The sequence below is a fragment of the Camellia sinensis genome, chromosome 12, assembly GCF_055761805.1.
Source record: "Camellia sinensis isolate YWXY chromosome 12, ASM5576180v1, whole genome shotgun sequence".
In the NCBI taxonomy this organism is placed as follows: domain Eukaryota; kingdom Viridiplantae; phylum Streptophyta; class Magnoliopsida; order Ericales; family Theaceae; genus Camellia; species Camellia sinensis.
In genome coordinates, this window is record NC_138972.1 from 10136843 (window position 1) to 10157421 (window position 20579).

A 20579-nucleotide genomic window follows, 5' to 3' on the forward strand; every position below is an offset into this window, starting at 1 on the left:
ACAGATTATAAAAAAGTAAAGAGTCATAGCATGTTTTGTTTTGCGCTATGGAACCAATCTGGTTTTCCAAATATATGTAATGTAACTTTTGCCAAGCGTGGTATAGTTTGCTCATTCAAAAAATTGAAGAATTTTAATGAAGAAAATGCAGAGTCCAAATAAATACATCATATCTATTTAGAGACTCAAGAAGTTGTCAAATCATCCAAACCCCCAAAGTCAATAAGTTAATCGGGCTTATGCCATAACTAAAGTCTAAATAGAACCCACTAATTATTTAGATTCCACATCTCTTAGACAAAAACCATAGCTTTATTTGACAACTACTAAAATCATATTCATGCAAAAAAAAATTGATGTTAAACAAAAGCATAAGAGCTAAAAACCTTTGGAGTTGGGAGCCAAAGGAAACAAAAGAAACCAGCTATTTTATATTGTTTAGCATAGCTAATTTCAAAGAAGAGAAGAGGCCTAAAGACCATCATTATGTAATTACACTACTTTTTTTTCTTGATAAGCAAGACAATATTCATTAAATTACAATCACATTATTACCACAATTCACACTCAAGGCAAAAGAAAGTGATTGGAACTGAAATTAAAGGTGCTGATACTAACCTTGAGGCAAATCCCTGTACTCCATTGTAAAATCGCACAAAGCATCCATGGTTTTCGATCTTGGTTATCCATCCATGTGTTATTAATCCTTCAGTAGCATCAGCATACGAACTAACAATTCCAAGCTTTGATTTCAACTGAAAAGATACAGAAAAAAAATGTACAAAACATCATACATGAGTGTATTGCAATTTTATTTTAATTTTTCATTTTGAATAACAGAAATTAACAGAAATGAAGAGGGTTGTTAGCACCCAAAAAAATTTTTTGCATTTTGTATCAAATGGAGTAAAATTTGTTACTCTAAGATTTATTCCTACATTTTGATAGCATGTTTCTTGAAATATGCAACCTACAATAATAGCTTACACTGTAACCAAAATTTCTCTCATTTAGATTCATTAAATGGGGGGACTAGATTCAGGCGTTGAACAATATAAGGATAAATTAGTAGCAACTAGCAATACAAGATCAAATACGACATGATAATATTTAGGACACATTACAGACCACACCAATTGAAACAGGATAATAGAATCCAGCCTCAGATGATTTGCCATGTGCAATACTGCCAATACAGGTGCACAGGTAGCAGCAAGTGATTATTATTTATTTTTCTTTTTTTGCTGAGGGAACAAGAACAAAAATTGAAAATGAACAATCAATGACATAACTGATGCCACACTGAGTAAAGAAGAACAATCCAACGAGCTGATCCTTGGTAGTTGGGAAAGTCTCATTGAGTTACTCAAAGGATCTCAACAAAAACCAACTCATAGAAAAGAATAAAAAATTGAGTTCAAAATTGAAATATTCACTTTTATAAATGAGGACTGAAATGAAATGCAACTCTTTAAAATAAAGAGGGATATACAAGCATGTAATATGAGTCTGCATAACTAACAGGTGAATTGAGAAGGTGACCCCTCCTACACACATCATATACTTCATAGCAATCCAGTCAGCCCAAATTATGATAATTGAAAAATTCACAAAATTCATGCTCATGAAAAACAAATGTTGCAAAAATAAATCCTAAGGTCTCAAAGAAAGCTTGCTATGCTCAAGAATAAGATGACATTATCAACTCTACTTCCAGCACGGTAGCACCTACAATACGGAGGAATTTTCCACCCTCAACTCATGAGATGCTACTAAAATTTATACTTGGTAAGCTGTGACTTGTGAGATAAACAGGGACGGGAAAGAATAAAGTTCGGGTGGGGTCCGGTTGATTTCAGCTAAGAGGTGAAGTCTTCTAAAGGGTACGAGCAGTCCCATGTTGGAGGACAGGTTTTCCAAAGAAGCATATTACTGCCTTTCTGTTTTCCTGGATGAATTCATGAGACAATTTAAGAAAAAGTATATCTGGAAATTAAATTTTATGGGGTTATTCGAAAACCGGATGGAAATCACAAAAGAGAAAAAAAACACCATTTGTGGAAATGGCGTGTTATTGAGGCAATTCAGGGACTAAGAGAATTTTTTTTTTAGATGTTGGGGGTATTAGATCTATTTTCTATACTTTTTCTTGTTTTCTTTCTTTGTATTTTATTTGATTATACAAGGGATGTTACTTATGTGTGGCCCCTCAACACATTCTCTAATACAACGTGAACCTGTATGTACCCATTTGGTAATGGTTGACAAAGAGAACAAAAGAATTGCTAAGATGCAGCAGAGAGGAACACAAACCAACCAAGTCAAATTTACAACAATAGAGTTATTCCTCAAAGGCATATAAGGTTTCTTTCATAAAAACTCCGTAAACCAAAAGCATAATTTTAACAAGTTTCACAATCCCAGTGCACTAGTTCATTGATAGGGACATAGATACATCAAAATGTGATTTTAAACACCAAATAACAGTGAATGTCTTATTACCTCAGAAAAAACACGAGTAGCATCATTCACAAATCAATAATGATTAAGACCTCATACAACTTATTTGGGTTTAGCAGAGGAATTATTTTCTACCGGCTAGACACTTCTCTAGTGCAACAAGGCAAGCTTGGAATTACAAATTTGATCAATTTCAATCATTCCATTCATAGATTTTAAAACAGGACCAATCCAATAAAAGGGTTTGAACATCTAATTTAAGTTTTAAAGGAGTTCTTTAAAGTTTATAAGATTGTTCATGGTAAGTCTGGAAAAGCATACTAGTGTTTTCTTGTGAGTAACAGTGATTCTCTTGGACTTGCATCCAAGCACACGGAACTGTAGTTCAGCTCCAACCTGCACAGAAATTACCAAAGATAACATTAAACAAAGTAACTGACAAGAAAAAGAATCATCTCTTTTAACAGGATGGAAAAAAACAAACAAACAAACAAACAAACAAAAAGTATTTCTGCTCTCAATATACATCATGAACTGGTGCAAACTACCCACAGAAAAAATGCAGTAATAAAAGCATCTTTAAGAGGACATGTTGCTTAAAAATAACCTGAAACTTTTTTCTAGGCTTTGCTATTTCAAACTCTGACATATGTCGAAGGGGACAAAGTGCCTTGACACCACTGGGAAATTGAACAATGGCCCCAAAATTGTCCACAACAGTTACTTTAGCTCTTACCACCATGCCAGGCTTCACATCGGAGTGAGTGAAAACTGAACCTTCAAAGGCACTACTCTGCTTAAAAGAAAAACGCAAGGACAAGAATGTATGCAACCAGATAAGCCACATATTCATTAGTAACATTGAGGAAGCAAAAACACCATTTTTTCACACTTAACCATATAAATCCCCTTAATATATTCCAACCAGTCCGCTATTTATATTAACATTTCAGCAATAACATGGCAATTTGTAAGCCAAAACAATCATTTCTTTTGCATTAGAGAAAATTCATTACTAGAAGAAGCACATCAAAAAGCCTTAAATCAGAACATATCTTGCTAAAACATTTTTGCTAATCAATCAATAACAGCACCCAATCAACAGGAAAACTATATATTAAAGAATGATGCTGTAGACAGTGTGCAATATGATTTGGTGGACTAAGAAAGGTGTATATTGAAAGGGATGGGATTAAATCAACAGATGAACCAAAGCTTTATGTGGATACAAAATTGAGCATCAATGAGAAAAATGTACTTAGAGATATAATCATGATAGGGTATGAAATCACTAAATAAAATACATTAATACTTCCAAGATCCCAATCAAGTGGCACTCTTTATACAAACAAAATATCCTATGAATCCATTCAACACTAGAGAAATGGAATTTAACCTTCTAAGTTATGTTACCAAGAATCTGGATCATTCTAGTACGAGGAATGGGAACGGGAACGTAATACACCACATGCTCTAAAATCTGGTACGATAGAGGTGGACTTCTTAATTTAATATCCAATATATTATAGTTTATTTTTCTTCAAATTAATGATTCAACAACACACTTGTATGAATATTAAAGCCCATTGTTTTACATTTTCATAATCCAAAACTCCATTCCATCTCAATTTTAGTTCATTATATTTAAGTTTTCCCTATTAAGTAGACCTTTTAATAAAAAACATAGAAACAAATTATGGGATCACTAAATTCACCATTTTGGAACGAAAGTGTACCATGTTTCAGAACGTGCATTCCAAAACGTCGCTAAGGTGTTGGCATTTTCTAGTAACACTACTTCTAAGTAGACTATCTTTCTATAAGTACAAATAAAGTTTTATAGAGACCCTGGTGCACATGTAATGCACACAAAACATTAGTACACATGCCTTGCTGGGTTACCTAAAACAAAGGCAATAAACAAACTGTTAACAAGAAATTTTTGAAAGCCCAAAAGACCTTCAAAGAGGGTATATGTTAATAAAAAATTTAAAAAAAAAAAAAAAAAAAAACCTACAAATCTTCTGTTTTTTTCCCAACAATGTTCCTTCACCATGTGGAAGAAATGGGGACGTGCTATCCAATAAGAACCCAACGCACAATGCTAACTGAAAACAAAGGTTGTATCCAGTGCATTACAGCGGAGTCTTGGAGAGGTACTAGGTAGGCAGGCAGCCATCCCTCCACTCTTTTTCTATAGTGGTTTTTTAGCAGAGAGGCTAATTCTCGTGACTCAAACCAACGCCACAACAAAATATATGTTGAAGTTCTTTTAAAAATTAGTTCATCAAACTGAGGCCAAAAATTACAGCTTCTTGTCTTAAAAATGTAACTTTTCTTGTAAAACAAATAAAAACATCATAAATGGTAATGAAGTCCCGGAGGAAATTTACTTGTGTACGTACATATAATGTAACCAGTACAAAAGCACACACAAAAGAGTCCAACCATCAAAAGCACACACAAAAGAGTCCAACCATCAAAAGCACCACAATAACAACCTAAACTAAAATATAGTTCAACCTAGAATATTCAACCTCAAATAGAATTCAATGGAAGATATAAAAGTGACCTTTAAAACACCCATAGCGAGCCCTTCCAAGTGCCTAAATCCAAGAATCCGAGCACGAACATGGCTCCCTTGCTTGAAGTTTTTTTCCAATTTCCTAACATCCTTGTCAGCGACATCAGATACCTATGAATCTCATAAATTAAATATTACCATTACAAAATCAGTAGCCCAGCTGAATAAAATCAAGATCACCACTACAACTTAAGATGCCAGGATGAACTTACACTGACATATGCTGGAGTTGGGATTGGAGAAGTAGGGACCTCAAGTAGAAGACCGAATCCTCTATCCACCCTGATTACTTTTGAATGGTCAAAGATATCTCCAGTTTTAACAAGCTGCATAATGGACCCAAAAAATGAACTCCATAACTGAGCAAATTGTATATCAATTTTGCTATTCCAAAACACATTCAACTGGTACATAATATATATATATATATATCAGATAGAATGCAAAAGAAGAAGGAAAACAAAAGATATCGGCAGAAACAAAGAGAATTGTCAGTGAAGCCTGAGCAGCACCAAATCCCTTTAGGCACAAGAGCCAATAAGCGAAGCTAAAGTATGCTTAGGTAAGTTAACTAGCATATGCATGCTACAATCGTAAACCTGTCCTAGAGATTTTCAAGTCTTTTGTGTACAAAGCACGCTTTTACTATTTTGCTTCATTCTGGTGACCCCATGTACAAATGGATTTTAATAAAACTGTTCAACTTGTCCAGTGAAAAAAATTCTTTTAATGCACAATGGAAAAGCGTAATAAACCAAGTCTCAAAACCAAAAGTACCAAGCTTGAGCCCAAAAGAATGCACAAGCTGAAGCTTGGCCTCACGCATGTTAATTGTACCTTTTTCCTATGCACAGGGTTCAACTGTTAATTCGAAACAACCCAAATCATATTTAGAATCTGAACATATAAGAACTAAGAAGTACTAGATCACATTCACTCCAAGCAACATTTAATAAATAACAGCACAAAATAAATGATCTCTGATTGCAATCAATGTTCTTGCAACTTGGTATATTCAAGGAGAAAGCTCAGAATTATCAGAAGTACTAAACTTACAAAAGGTGGAGCCTTGTTATGGACAAGGTGAGGATTCAGAGTCAAACCAACAGCTCTAGTGAAGGGATCAATGAATAATATCCGAGCATTGACCTAATCCCAGGTAAAAGATATTAGTAAAAAAACAAAAATGAAGACTCATCAAAATTTGAGAAAGAATTAATGGCTTTAGAGACCATGGCTGGAAAACTATCAATGGATTAAATTTTATATTTCTAGCACAAGAAACAAAAGCAAATAAAATTATAGAATCCCTGCAAAGAGCAATTTAAACAAATCTCAGTGAAGGTAAATCAGCAAGAGAACAAATCACTCCAATAAGGCCAATTCCCTCTTATGATGCTTTGATCCATCGAAACTTCTATATTTATAAAGCACCAGTTATGATATGAAGCACAAACACTCCAACACAAGTGCCGTAGCAATGTCGAACACGCCAGGGACATGGTGGACACGTACGGGACACACCAGCTGATGTGTCACCTTATTTAATTAATTTGTTTTTCAAGGCCAGGCTGAGGACACTTCGGGGACATGCCAAGTAGTTTTTTCCCCCTCTTCTTTACTGCTTTTGATGGATATTTTTATGGATTATCTATTCATTATTTAAATCTAGTTATATATAATATATATTGAATTACGGTTAGTTTTTGTTAATTTTGATTGTTTGTGGAGATTAATATTAATCTTCATAGCAAATAAAAATGTATAAAAAATAATATGTTTTTATTGTCATATCCCTGCAATGCCCATGTCCTCATTTTTTTTAAATCACCATATCCCTTGCCAGTGTTTGTGTCCGTTATTGTGCTTCTTAGGTTGGAGTCTAAGACTCTAATATTTACAATGGCTCTTGTATTTAATGTGTGAACATTTAGCTTCACCATAAAAAAATGGATTGTCGATGTACAATCATATAATTTACAATCAATAAGTGTGTAATTAATTATCTCTTGAAGCCTTCCAATATAAGTATCTATGTGGTGCAAAGCACAAAATACTGTCACTTCAAATAAACTACATATTATATCATTCACTATAGCATTCTCTGATTTCACCTGTGTCCACAAATCTTATCTTTTCCTACACATGAAATTAAAACATTTTATTGCAGTAAGTTCAAGATTCATATGATGCAATTGAAGTATTGATTTTAACCTAAGTTTTGAGTTGCAAGGACATGTCACATAATTCACATTAACAAAACTATCAAAACATAATTACATTCCAGCCTAACATGCTTTACTGGAAAAAGAAATTGTTGTCAACCGCTTGTACTAGGAATTACAGTAGTCTTTGTGCTGACCTTGTCACTCCAAAAAGATGATATCAATGTTTACCAGATGTCTAAAGTCTCATTATTGTTCTTGAACACTTTGCAAACTTGTCCCAAACTTCTAAAAGGGGAAACTTCGAATCCAAAATAAATCTCAAGACCTAAACTTATGACAAAAAGTACACACCCATGAACACCTTAGGCCTTAAGCTCAGATACACCAAATGACAACAGCAATAAATGGCTTAGATAAAGGGGGGCAAAGAATCCTATTATAGATTTCTACACCAGAGATACCAAAAAAATGGGTGAGAAAGTGCCCAAACCTTCTTATTTTGATTGTAATCATCTTTCCAATTTGAAGTAGGGAATGCTTTTTGCAAGTGAAATATGTCAACCTGTAAAGATATGAAATGAAAGATCACGGTGGCAGGCAGTTAAATTGAACAAATTTATAACCTGTTAAATCATGATCTTATTGCTGCAAAAATATGACAGACACTACAAACTCACAGTTCCCGTAAAGTACGTAAGGAATGATAACATGATTCCGTTTTCAAGGGTTGATTGTACACGTGCATTAACCATCATGCCCGGAATGAGAAGATCAATTGAAATGCCTTTAAGCTCCTTGGTCTGTATAGAAGTACAAATTGAAGTGTTAAACAACAAAATAAATTGCTTGAGAACAGGACAATTAACAATAAAAGAATACTAATCAATGACAAGGCATACCACACATTTAGACACCACATCAGGGTCAGAACTCAGATAAACTACTTTACGAGTTTTGTCGACGCTTTTGACAACCCCTTGTAAAAGTTGTCCAATATTGACCCTAATTTCCCTGCTTTCTGCCAGAGAAGGGTAAATAAAATGAAAAAATAAAACATGTTACTAGATGAGCTGCAAATCACAAGCCACTAATGCAACCATAACAGAGTCCTCATAAACATATTACAAGTAGATTGCAACATAAGAGAGAATTCTGAGAGAGAAAATATAAAAATAAAAGGGAATAGTGTTTGATTTTTGCGAAACAAAGAATGGCCTGATCGTCATTGTGAAGCTTATACTTAATAATTTCAGGGGATATTTTTTCATAAGAAATGAAGACCTCATTCAAAAAAAAAAGAGATGCACAACAAATTTATATATACAATGAATTGTAGAGTCAAATGATCCCATCTATGGAAACCAAGGTTTCAAATAATGGTTGCAGCTACCGTAACGGCTGTGATGGCAGTGACGTGGCAGAGTGTTACGGCCGTAGTGTAATGGTTGCAGCAACTAGAACCATGAATTTATTTTTTTTCTTCATGCAATTGAAAGAAAATTGACCAATACACTTGTTTTATTTCAGAATCACATTTATTGAGATTTAAAATAGATTTTGACAAATTTTGTTTTTTTTAAAGTATTATACAATATATGCCATATTGTAATAATATCTTCCAATTACTATAAATACATTTTTTCAATAATCAATGATTTTATATATCACAAAATTACATTTGGTTAAAAAAAAAATCAATTTCACATTTAAATGTGTACAAAATTATATGTTGAATCTTGGATTAAAAAGAGAATGATTTGAAGACATCCATAAAATTATGCAAACATCCCACTTAATGTTCATAAACTAAACTCAATTCACTAAATAAATAAAAACAACGATCTAATCTAAAATTTAAAAAAAAAATTAAAAAATAAAGGCAATGTTCATAATCATACAATAAACAAAAATACTAGCAGTGTTTTTATATTTATAATTTCATATTTAATGTAATCACATTAAATAAATTGTATAGGAAAAAAATTGGCTGATAAATGACAATTTATGTAAATAATAAATAAAAGTAGAAACAGAATTGTAGATGTGGGGATATATTTTCTGAGTACCAACACGTGGCAAGGTGACGCCGACGTGTCAGCCGAGGTGCCACGTGTCCTGGTCGTGACGCCGAGGTGATCTCGGCAAGGCCGAGGTTATCTCCGAAGATATCGGAATCCGAGATAAACGGATAAGGGATCAGAGTCCTAAAATGAAGAGAAGACTTAGTCAAGATGAGGATAAATCTCTTAGAGAGTTTATCTTTATCTCTTGAGGAGTCCAAAGTAAGTACTGAGTTGGAGTTCATAGAAGTCAGGCTTCTAGTGGGACTAGGATTAAGGTAACTATAAAAGAGAGACACCCCCGTGGGTCTAAGGTACGCAAGTTTATGCTTTGAGTAGTAAGTTTAGCACTTGATTATCTTTGAGAGATATACTGACTTGATCGTCGGAGTGCCCCCGGGTGGAAGAGGCACCGCCGGAGCCTTTTCTTTCTGTTGCAGGTTAACTGGAGCCATCTATTCTGCCAATGCTTTCCCAACTGATTACTAGGCAGGCAGTGTGATCAGAAAATTACCCACACAATAGATATTAATGACTGTTATAGATAGTGTATAACATCTCTATCATCTATCTAGAGAACATCACTCTAAAGCATATCAAAAGACAGCACTCTTCCAGATCATATCAAAAGGTAGTCAATAAAAGAGAAGGTTAAAAGAAATATCTAGAAGCTAAAGCTCCCTGATGAGGTGACCCCATCAATGGCGATGGCATCCTGTTGTCTCTCGTCTTCTCTCCTTTCCTTTCAGGCTTTGTCAATCTCACTCTATCTCCCACTGACCATGCAAGTCAAAGCCCACTAGGGCCTCTAAGGTCATCTACAGGTTTGGAACCCTCTCCCTCTCTTGATCCGAGATTCTAAAGTTGTTCAAACCTTTCAAAGATAAAAATAAGGCTATAGATAATACATCTGAGGATTCTGAGGTATGTCAATAATTTTTGGTTGAAGGGCTCTAAAAACTTTGTTTTTCCAAACCAAGGATGTTTGAAGGGCCCTGAAAACTTTGTTTTTTTTCCAAACCAAGCCTATTTAGAGGCTTACCTGCACCTTAATGGGACATTAAGACTGTTACTCTACCGTTACAGCAGTTACACGTGCAATTTTCTGTCACACCGCAAAAGTGGGCATAACGGGTGGCGCCTGAGACCGCAACCATTACATTGCACCGCTTTTTGAAACTTTGCCCATAACTAAGAAACAACAATATCAAAAGCTAAAGACATGCCACGAAGTATCAAATGGGAAATGTGGTTCAAGTACTACTAGGAACACGAGAAAGAGGGGTCCAGAGTTTTATGCTTGATCATGAAGAAGAAAAAAGTTCTAGGAGCGGAGTAAGGTATTCACCTTTCAATCTCAATATTTTTCTTTTCTTTTTTTCTTTTGTTTTTTTTCTAAGAAACGACCTTTGTATATAAGGTATGAGGTTCAAAATTTTCAAAAAATTCAAAATGTATTATATTGGCTCAGCACAAAAATTGAGCTCTCCTATATTATCAAGTAACTAGAGCAAAAGAGGATTCGAAAAAAAAAACAAAAAAAAAATCCATCATACCAAAATGAGAACTATGAAATAAACAAATCTTTAATTTTTGCACCACTATAGACACCCCATTTTTGACCGTCCTCAAGACTTGGACATCACCGTTCGAACGCTCGGTGATCATCCATGTTCGTGTTCGTTTTGAGTTCCCGGAGGCCTCGGCCGCGCACCTTGCCTCAAAATCTCTTAACTTGCCTATTCTGTGCTTGGTTTTACACCAGGGACTTGTGTTTTGTGCTTCTGAGCGTGGGAAGAGGCTTGTTAGCCACCCCTGAAACCCACCGGCCGTGGCATAAAGCCACCGGCCTTTCCTTTTTCCTACCGACCAAATGTTTGGTCGGTCGGCACTTATCTGAGGTGTATCGGCATTTTGTGTGGTCGGCCGACCATGCATTTGGCCGGTGGTCTCCTTTTCTGGCCGGTACCACCATTTTGCCTTTTTCAGGCATTATGCATGCCAGCTGTGCCAGTTGGAGTGCACGGACATGCCCTCCATACACGTGTATGGAGGAATTTGCACCCTTTGCACCCTTTTGGTCTAGCTTCTTGGGGAAGCTTGGACCTTTGTCTTAGCTTCCTCAAGAAGCTTGGACACCTGTCTCAGCTTCCTAAGGAAGCCTTGGCCCCTTTGCCTTAGCTTCTTTAGGAAGCCTTGACCCCTTTTGATAGCTTCTCTTGGAAGCTTAGGCCTTCTGCCTTGTCTATATAAGGAGGCCTCCCTCCTCTTTTGAGGAGGTTCAGCAAAACCAGAGATAATACATATATATTTGATATATACTCCACTCTCTCTCTATATCTCCCTCTCTCTCTTCATTTGTGTGTGTTTAAAGGCCAAAAAGTGTGTTTTGTTCTTAGTTTTGCACTAAGACACATAGCATTACACCATACTTCGACTTTGGAGGTGTTGAGGGTTTGTTCTTGAAGTTTTGACCTAGTTTTGATCAGAAGAAGGGGGCTGGACTTGCTGTTCTTGAAGTGTTCTTCAAGGGTAACACTATTGCTTTATATTCCCCAATCTTGCATTAGCTTTTACCCCTCTTTGCATGTTGTTTTGAACTTTGTGTATAACTGAAAAAAGTCTTGTATTTGCATGCTTAAGATGTTTCATTAAGGTCATTTTGGTGTTGGGGGTCGACCTCCCCCTCTTAGGCCTTGTTTGGCCCTTTTGTGCCTTCTTTGGTTGAGCTTTGAATACCTTCGTGTGTTGGTCTTCTCACCACTGAAATCCAGAGGATTTTCAGTGGTCAAGAAAAGGTTTTGAGGTCTTGCATAGGGGAGGGACACCCTTCTCCCTTTGTGTCTCTTTTGTCCATGTTTTTGGCTCATAATGGTAACATGCGTGAATAGTCGACTTTGGCTCCATTTCAAAGGTTTTTGGATGTTGTTAGGTCATAATATGCCTCTGTTTTTGGTCAGATTGATGGCCCATTTCATGCATTATACACTTACTTGCCTTGTATTCCCCCATTTTGCCTAAAAGTGCATCTTGCCATTAGACCATCATGCTTGCATGTTTTTGCCTAGCTTTGTGAAGCTTTTGGTCATGTTTCATCATGTTTGAGGTCTGTTGGGTGTTGATTTGGTCATGCCTTTCATGCTTTCTATAGTCTCTTTGCATTCTAGCATGTTGGCATCGGGTGTGCGAGTCATTAGCATGCATTATCTTGGCTATTTCAGTGATTTGGAATCACTTATTAGGTCATTTCAGTCCATGTTTTGTGCTTACATGCTTGCATTTGCTACCCTTTCAATGCCTTGAAGAGATGTGATCTTATGCTCCATGTTAGGGCCTTGGTGTATGCCTATGTGTTTGAGGCTTTGGGCTGCCATATCAGTGGGTTTTGGGGCATATTTTGATGCATAAAAACTCTGTTTTTGGTTGCTTAGTCCATGCCATGAGTGGTCATGATAGTTGTAGTAGAATGTTCCTTTTTATGCCTTAGTCTTAGGCCCCTTGGTATGCTTGTTTGCATGAGCATTTGTCCACCATTTCCACCACTTTTGGCCACTGTTTTGGGGCATGGCTGAGGCCTCCCATTTCAGTTTAAGACCACCCTTGTATATAGTTGCATGCTTAGCATGATGCATGTTGCATTACATTAGTTGCATGCTTGCATTATATCTTGTTTGCATGTTTGCATATTGTTTAGCTAAGTGCATCACATAGTCTTGTTGTATGCTTGACATGTTCATATTGCATTAGTTTAGCTTGCATGAGTAAGTAGTGTCATGTTGCATTAGCTTAGCATGCTCATATTGCCTTGCATGAGTTGCATCACTTTGCATTGTATATGGCATACATGCATTGCATCTTGTTTGGTTTGGGGTGTCAAACCAAACTTGAGGGTGTTCGTACTTAGAGTGACGAAACACGTCTCACTCCTCAGTCGCCAATGTCCTTGGCCTCAATATGATAGGGCATGAGGCATTCATTTCTTTTGTGCATGCATTTACATTGAATGGCAAACTTGGCCTCTTAGACCATCATGCATCAAAATGCATAATTGATGGCCTAAGGGTCGAGAGCCACGCTCCCTTGAGTCCATTGCATGATAGGGAGTGTGGCCATGCTCACATTTGCTTGAAAATTCCATGCCATACACTGCTTGCCCTCTGCTGCTGTCAACTACAGGATTCTGCAGGAAGAAATAGCCGGCCGGCCATTTGTAGTGCCGACTGACCATCATTGTCCAGCCGATGGCCCAATATTTAGCCGATGAGCATATTCCCATGGCCGGTTATCTTATTCCTTGGCCGGTGGCATTCCACAATGCTCAAGGAGCAGTTCAGAGGCAACCTCAGGATTTTCATAATTTTTAGAGGAGCAGGGCAATGTAAACAGAGGCAACAGTGGCATGGTATCGGGTTTCCGAACAAAGCAAATCGAGCATGCATCATCCACGCATTCCGAGACAGAACTGCGGCAGTCTCTTTAGTTTCATATTTAGGCTGTTTTTGTAAATAATTTATTAATTAGAGGGTTTGTAATAATTAATGGACTAGGATAGTTGATTTGTTATTCGGCCTGTATTATTCTTTCGGACCCTCTGAGCGAGGGCAATTGTGTAATAAGTGTGTGTGAGTGTGTGTGTCTTCCACCCTCCACTTCTTTCTCCCTTTTACTAACCTGTTTTTTTTTTTTTTTTTTTTTTTTTTATCAACAACAACAGAAGCTTTATTAATAAAACTGAAAAAGGAGAGAAGAGGATGAGGCATCCTCTGAATACAAAACAGTGAGAAGACAACAAGAAAAAGCTCCTAACCGACTAAAAACAATCAAAAGCTTACAAAGCACACACCGCTAACCAATCTCTAGCTAACAAAAAGAGTGGAACTCCTTTAAATAAAGAGTTCCCCGTCGCCCAAAAAGAAGATAAGTGACAAACATGATCCCATAAAACAATCCATCTCCCGAAATTTATCTTCAAACAACCTCTGATTACGCTCCCACCATAGCGCCCAAAAAGTTGCAAAGACCACACAAGTCCATAAAATTTTGGCTCTCTTCGATCCTCCAAATGTATGAAAATCAATTACGAGCATATGCACGCTCCTTTTTGGGGCCATCCACATACCGTTTCCAACACGAAACAATCTATGCCATAGATTCAAAACTATTGGACAATGCAAGAATAAGTGATCCACGAATTCCCCGCTCTTACAACACAGAATACACCACTGAGGATTTAAAAGACGATTTGGTCTCCTTTTCTGCAATGTATCATTGGTCAAAATTCCCCCATGAATCAAGGCCCACATGAACACCTTTACCTTTAAGGGAACACAAGCCTTCCAAACTTTTTTACAAAAAGGGAATTGAGGGATTTGAGGATTATCGATGATGTAGTCAAAAAAAGACTTGCAAGAAAATATGCCGGACGAATGAAGTGCCCAAACCCTCTTATCCTCCAAAAGATGAGATAAAGAAAAGTGATCAACTCTATATAATAAAGAAACCAACTGTGAAGCCTCCCTATCATTAAGATTTCGAGAAAAATCAAAGTTCCAAGCAATTGGAGCTAAGAGAGAGCAAGCCATGGAAGCAATTGAAGAATTATGAGAACGAGCCACTTGATAAAGATGCGAAAAATCCGCGGCAAAAGAAGATTGACCCATCCAAACATCCTCCCAAAACCGAACAACTTCCCCATTACCCACCCTTACAGAAAGATGTCAAGACCAACATGTGAAAATTAGAGAAATTGACTTCCAAGGAGCACGGCAACTACCCCTTAAAACCACTCGTGAATCCCTACCATTGTCCTGAATCCCATATTTGCTTCTAATAACCAAATGCCATAATGAATCAATCTCCAGTGGAAATCTCCATAACCACTTGCCAAGAAGGGGCAAGTTCCTAGCAACAATGTTACCGATAGCCAAACCCCCTTTCTCCTTAGATAGCGACACCACCTCCCAATTCACCAAATGATCCTTTTTCCCCTCATCCTTACCTTCCCAAAGAAAATCCTGCATCAACTTTTCTATTGACCTTGCCACCTTAACCGGAATCTTGAACAAAGATAAATAATAGATAGGAATTCCGCTCAAAACAGTCTTAACCAAAGTGTACCTTCCCCCTCGAGATAATAAAGCCTTGCTCCAGCCGTCCAATCTTTTGCCAATCTTTTCCATCACTGAAGTCCAAAAAGCTTCACTCCTAGGATTACCCCCCAAAGGAAGACCCAAATACTTAATCGGAAGGGACTCTATACCACAACCTAAAAAAGATGCCCTACTTTGAAGTTGATCTTGCTACATATTAATTCCCACCACACTACTTTTTCCCAAATTAACCTTGAGTCCCGAAATAAGCCCAAAGATTCTCAAGATCGAATACAAGTTGAATATCTGATTTTCATCCCCCGTAGAAAAAAAGATAGTATCATCCGCATATTGTAAATGGGTCACACTAACTCTATCCCGCCCCACCTCCAACCCCTCTACAAGACCTGTTTCTTTAGCTCTATCAACCATCCTATCCAAAATATCCGCCACCAAAATAAAAAGGGAGAAAGAGGGTCCCCTTGTCGAAGTCCTCTCGAAGCCCTAAAACACTCCCCTGGTTTCCCATTAACTATAACTGACATATTGCAGGTCGACAAACAACCCCTAATCCAAGATCTCCACCTCCCACCGTATCCTTTCTTATCCATAACAAAATCTAAAAATTGCCAATCCACATTGTCATATGCCTTCTCAAAATCAACCTTAAAAATAAGCCCTTCCCTCCCTAAACTCCTATATTCCTCCACTACTTCATTTGCCACTAAGGCAACATCTAAAATTTGTCTACCTTTCACAAAAGCCCCTTGCACCCTAGACACCGTATCCCCTAAAGACATCCTAAGTCTTTTTGATAAAACCTTTCCCAAGATCTTATACAATGACGTTACCAAACTAATAGGCCTAAAATCTCCAATTCTAACAGCATTGACTTTCTTAGGAATTAAACAGATGAATGTGGCATTTGAGCTCAAATTAACAATTCCGGACTCATAAAATTCCAAAAACTCTCTCAACAAATCCCCTTTCACCACCTCCCAACAATCTTGAAAGACAACTATAGAAAAACCATCCGGACCTGGAGCTTTATCTCTCTCACAATCAAAAACCGCCTCTCGAATTTCTGTTTCATCAAAAGGCCTTTCAAGCCATATTGCAATTTCTGGATCAATGGTTCCCCATTCTAGTCCTTCAATCCCCGGTCTACTCATCTCTTCCTTTGAATAAAGTTGGGAATAAAACTCATAAATGCCACTGACAATCTGATTCTCCCTGTCCTCCACAACCCCTGGATTTAATTCTAATCTCTTGATGAACTTCTTTTTTCTTTTCCTATCTGCAACCTTGTGAAAAAATTTCGAACTAACGTCGCCTTTCCTTCAACCATTTGATCTTTTGCTTTTTGAGCCCAATAAATTTGCTCCCTAAAAGTCAACTCCTCCAGTTTCAATCTACACTCGGATCTTTCCTTTCTCAATGACTCAACTAAAACCCCACGTGTCTCCAAATCATTTAACTCTACTATTCTACCCATCACCTCCTTTTTTGAAGATTCCAAAATCCCAAACACCTCCCTATTCCAACACTTTACCTTCTCCTTGACCATTTTCAACTTTCTCATAAATTTAAAACCTTCCCAGCCATGACAACTAGCATTGGACCACCATTCCTCAAAATTTCGCTTAAAACATGCATGCTCCAACCACATATTCTCAAATCTAAAAGGCGTCGGATCCCATTTTAATGGACAACTTTCGAGCACAATAGGACAATGATCTGAAACTATTCTAGGCAACGATTCTTGTTTTGAATTGGGAAAAACCCCATCCCACCCCAAAGAATATAAAAATCTATCCAGTCTACAGCACACCAAATTCTCTTGGAGATTAGACCAAGTAAATCTGGTATTACACAAAGGAGGATCCACCAACTCACACTCTCGTATGAACGAGTCAAAATTTCTCATCCCCCTAGTCGTTCTAATCCCATTAAGTTTTTCTGAAACCGTTCTAACCACATTAAAATCCCCCCCAACACACCAATTTGGTGAACACAACCCAAATGATCCAACTATCTCCTCCCAAAAATCCTTTCTCCTAGAAGGCCTGTTAGGGCCATAAACACCTGTCAACCACCACTCCGAATTATCTAAGTTCCTAAACCTAATTGATAACGAAAACTCCCCCACTATTGTTTCACACTCAGAAACAACTCTCTCATCCCACAAAATCAAAACACCCCCTGATCTACCACTTGCAAGCAAACACACCCATCTCCTATGTCTAACCCCCCAAAGGCTTTGCATGAACCTTCTCTCACATACTTCTACTTTGGTTTCCTGTAAAACAACAATGTCCGGTTGATGATGTCCAAGAAAATCCTTGATAACACCCCTCTTTTTCCGAGAGCCCAGACCCCTAACATTCCAGCTAAAAATCTTCATAAGGAAACCTTATCTCCCCTACCCGCCCCACTTCTCCTCACATAATTCACTGAACTTGCTAGATTCTTTAATTCCCTAGCCCCCTTTTTACTACTATCACCTTCCTTTCTAACAGCTGACCCCCTCGTGGGCCTATTACTCACCCTACCCGACCCAAACATATCCTTAATTCTAACTAATGACAACCCCATGACCTGCAATAGTTGCAAAAAATGAGGAATCTCACTCTCCTCAATTGGGCAAGTTGCATACTTGCTCAACTCGTTCAACCATCTTTCTGTTTCATCCTTCTCTCCACTAAAACCCTGATCCCCCTTGTCAAAATGATTTCTGGAAATCCTACACTGATTATCGTTCACCTGACCTTGAGATATAGTTGCACATAAGGACTCAGACACTAAGGTAGATTGCATCACCGTGGCCCTCGGGATATCAATTGTAACCCCTTGTACAACAGTGTCAACTAAAGAAACATCATGAACAGGGCAGAAAGAATTGGACTGAAGAGGCAAAGACCACCCATCCCGAACCCCATCCCCAGAAGAGGAAGAATCTGGAATAGCATGTAATCCCTCTTGGAAAGGTGAAACTTGTAAACCTTGGGTATCAGAAGAATTGACCTGATTCAAAGCTTCAGGAACCTTACCGAAATCCTCATCCAAAGTGGTACAGTCAACATTAAAGAATCGGTTGGGATCCCAGTCACTATCTACTTGCTCACCCTCACTAATTTCCCCTTCAGACTTCGATTCCGAGCTTGCAGATGATCCATAATCCTCCAAATTTTGCAATACCTCGTGTATCTCAAAATGACCCTCATCCACCTCATTAATCTGCTTTTCCGAGCTCCTTATCACCTCCATCAATTCCTGAATTCCAGTCTCTGTCCTCCCATTGAGTCCCTGTAAATCCCCCACTGATCTATCGACAACATCTGCCAGCCCAAAATGGATCTCCTCTATGCTCATATCTCTGCGAATGGGTGACAAGATTTGTATAGCATGATCGACTTGATCTGAGCCTTCGCATGGTGTAACTTTACTGGCCTCCTTCATCGCAGAGCTACGTCGAAGACCCTCTTCTTCATCGAACCCTGTAACCCGCTTGAAACCCAACCCCGAAACCTCAATCGGGTTGGCAAAAGAGACCTTAGGGCCTTTAAAAACACTTGGGCCCCTTTCAAGAGGCAGCCCAGATGTTGAAATTTCAAAATTAATTGGGCCCTTTTCCTTATGAATATGGCAAGCATATGGAACTGAAAACTGTGGCCCATCAGCGTAGCTATTATCTGATACTAACACTTCGTGGGTTGAGCCCACTTCATTACCAGGCCCATTAAAATTGAAGACAAGCCCATTCACATTATTCTTCCCAAGTCGACTTCCCCGATCAACCTTTGCAATTCCTCCATTATCTTCACCCTCCTCGAGCGTGTCACCCAACTGCCTTCTCATCTTCTTCGTGCCACGTGTCGAGCTTGTCCCCTGAGGCTCCTCGTCTTCCCCTTCTCCGGCTCTGGGTTCACCTGAAAAACTCCATCGCCGATGTACCTCCATTCTTCCGACGGGCTTTGACAGAGCCTTCAAACGCACAACCACCAAGATCCCATCGAACTGAACATGGAGTTTTACCCATTTCCATACCCTCTAACCTTCAATCGAGCCTCGAAGAGATTTCCAAAATTCCTGGTTCTGCAATCTACCTCAATCAGCCCACCACATTTTGACCCAATCCACTCAAAAACTCAGTCCTTCCAGAAATTAAAAGGCAGATCACAGACAGATATCCAACCTCCATTTGAAGCGATGACAGCATCCTTACTGAATACCTCCTCCGACCACCTATCCAGTCTCACAGCAATACTTTTATGAAAAAAGCACACTCCTTGTTCACCATAGTAATCAGCTTCCTCAAAACTCTTTGCAAAAAATAAAGCCTTATTTAATTGAAAAGGTCTCAAAACAATTGAGGTTTTAAACAATCGATTTAATTCCTTTTCAATCTGAGCCCAGTCATCGAAGAAGTCAGTTCTGGTACAGACCACCACCTCGCGCATCTCCAAAAAGAAATCATTGCCATCCGAAACATTTGATCGGGACTTAAGCACATCAGCGTATGAGGCTACTCTGTTTGCCCCTGTTTTTTGGAGAGTAAACCAATTTCCTTCTGAATTTCCCTTACGGCTTCTGAATACAAATTGATCATTTATATTATGGCCTCTTTTATCTGTAGACCTTACATTCCTTTCAACATCCGAAACCCTGATACCTCCATGGATGATTCGTTCCAGCATCTTGGCCATTGCCTGCCATCCCTGACCATCAACCCCTGCTGGGATGATGATGTTGTTGCGTTTCACCCCAGCCTCCCATTTTGACATCTCAACAAAGATACCTCCCTTGTTACTAAATTTCTGAACCCAAAAAACTGCTGAACTACTTGTGTATTTGGAGAAGAAAGGTCGGTCATTATGCTGGCTCCATACCTGTCGCAAGGCTTTAATGGCCCAAGAAACACCCCCCAGATCTATCTTCAAATTGTAACTTCGAAATCGATTCCTCTCAATGATCTCCACTAAGCCTCCTCTGGATTCAGAATCCACCTGAATGGTGATAAGCTTCTGTTCGATTCGCAGCTCAGAAGCTCCCCCTACAAAAACACTCAACCTCACTCTCTCACTCATCTCTAATCAGAATTTTGTCCTTTCAACCTTTTCTTTGAGGTGCAACAGAACTTCCACTGCAAGCAAAAATACTGCCAACTAGGGCATATTTCAATTAGCATCGTTATGCTCGCATGTTTGCATCATTCATC

General features: G+C 38.2%; 1 protein-coding gene across 13 annotated transcripts in view; it reads right to left on the bottom strand.

Moving 5' to 3' along the window:
* The window catches only part of LOC114261578 (rRNA biogenesis protein RRP5), a 97461-nt gene that overhangs the window by 61786 nt on the left and 15096 nt on the right, over positions 1-20579 (bottom strand). For 6 of the 13 annotated variants that reach the window (XM_082898104.1, XM_082898106.1, XM_082898103.1 and 3 more), the window contains 9 exons: positions 8112-8230; positions 7890-8012; positions 7703-7774; positions 6101-6193; positions 5257-5370; positions 5033-5155; positions 3068-3253; positions 2782-2856; positions 619-755 (listed from right to left, as the gene is read on the bottom strand). In XM_082898104.1, coding sequence (XP_082754230.1) covers positions 619-755; positions 2782-2856; positions 3068-3253; positions 5033-5155; positions 5257-5370; positions 6101-6193; positions 7703-7774; positions 7890-8012; positions 8112-8230 — 1042 coding nt within the window. The remainder of the gene's footprint in view (positions 1-618; positions 756-2781; positions 2857-3067; positions 3254-5032; positions 5156-5256; positions 5371-6100; positions 6194-7702; positions 7775-7889; positions 8013-8111; positions 8231-20579) is intronic. The other 7 variants (XM_082898112.1, XM_082898110.1, XM_082898107.1 and 4 more) reach the window with 3 other exon arrangements.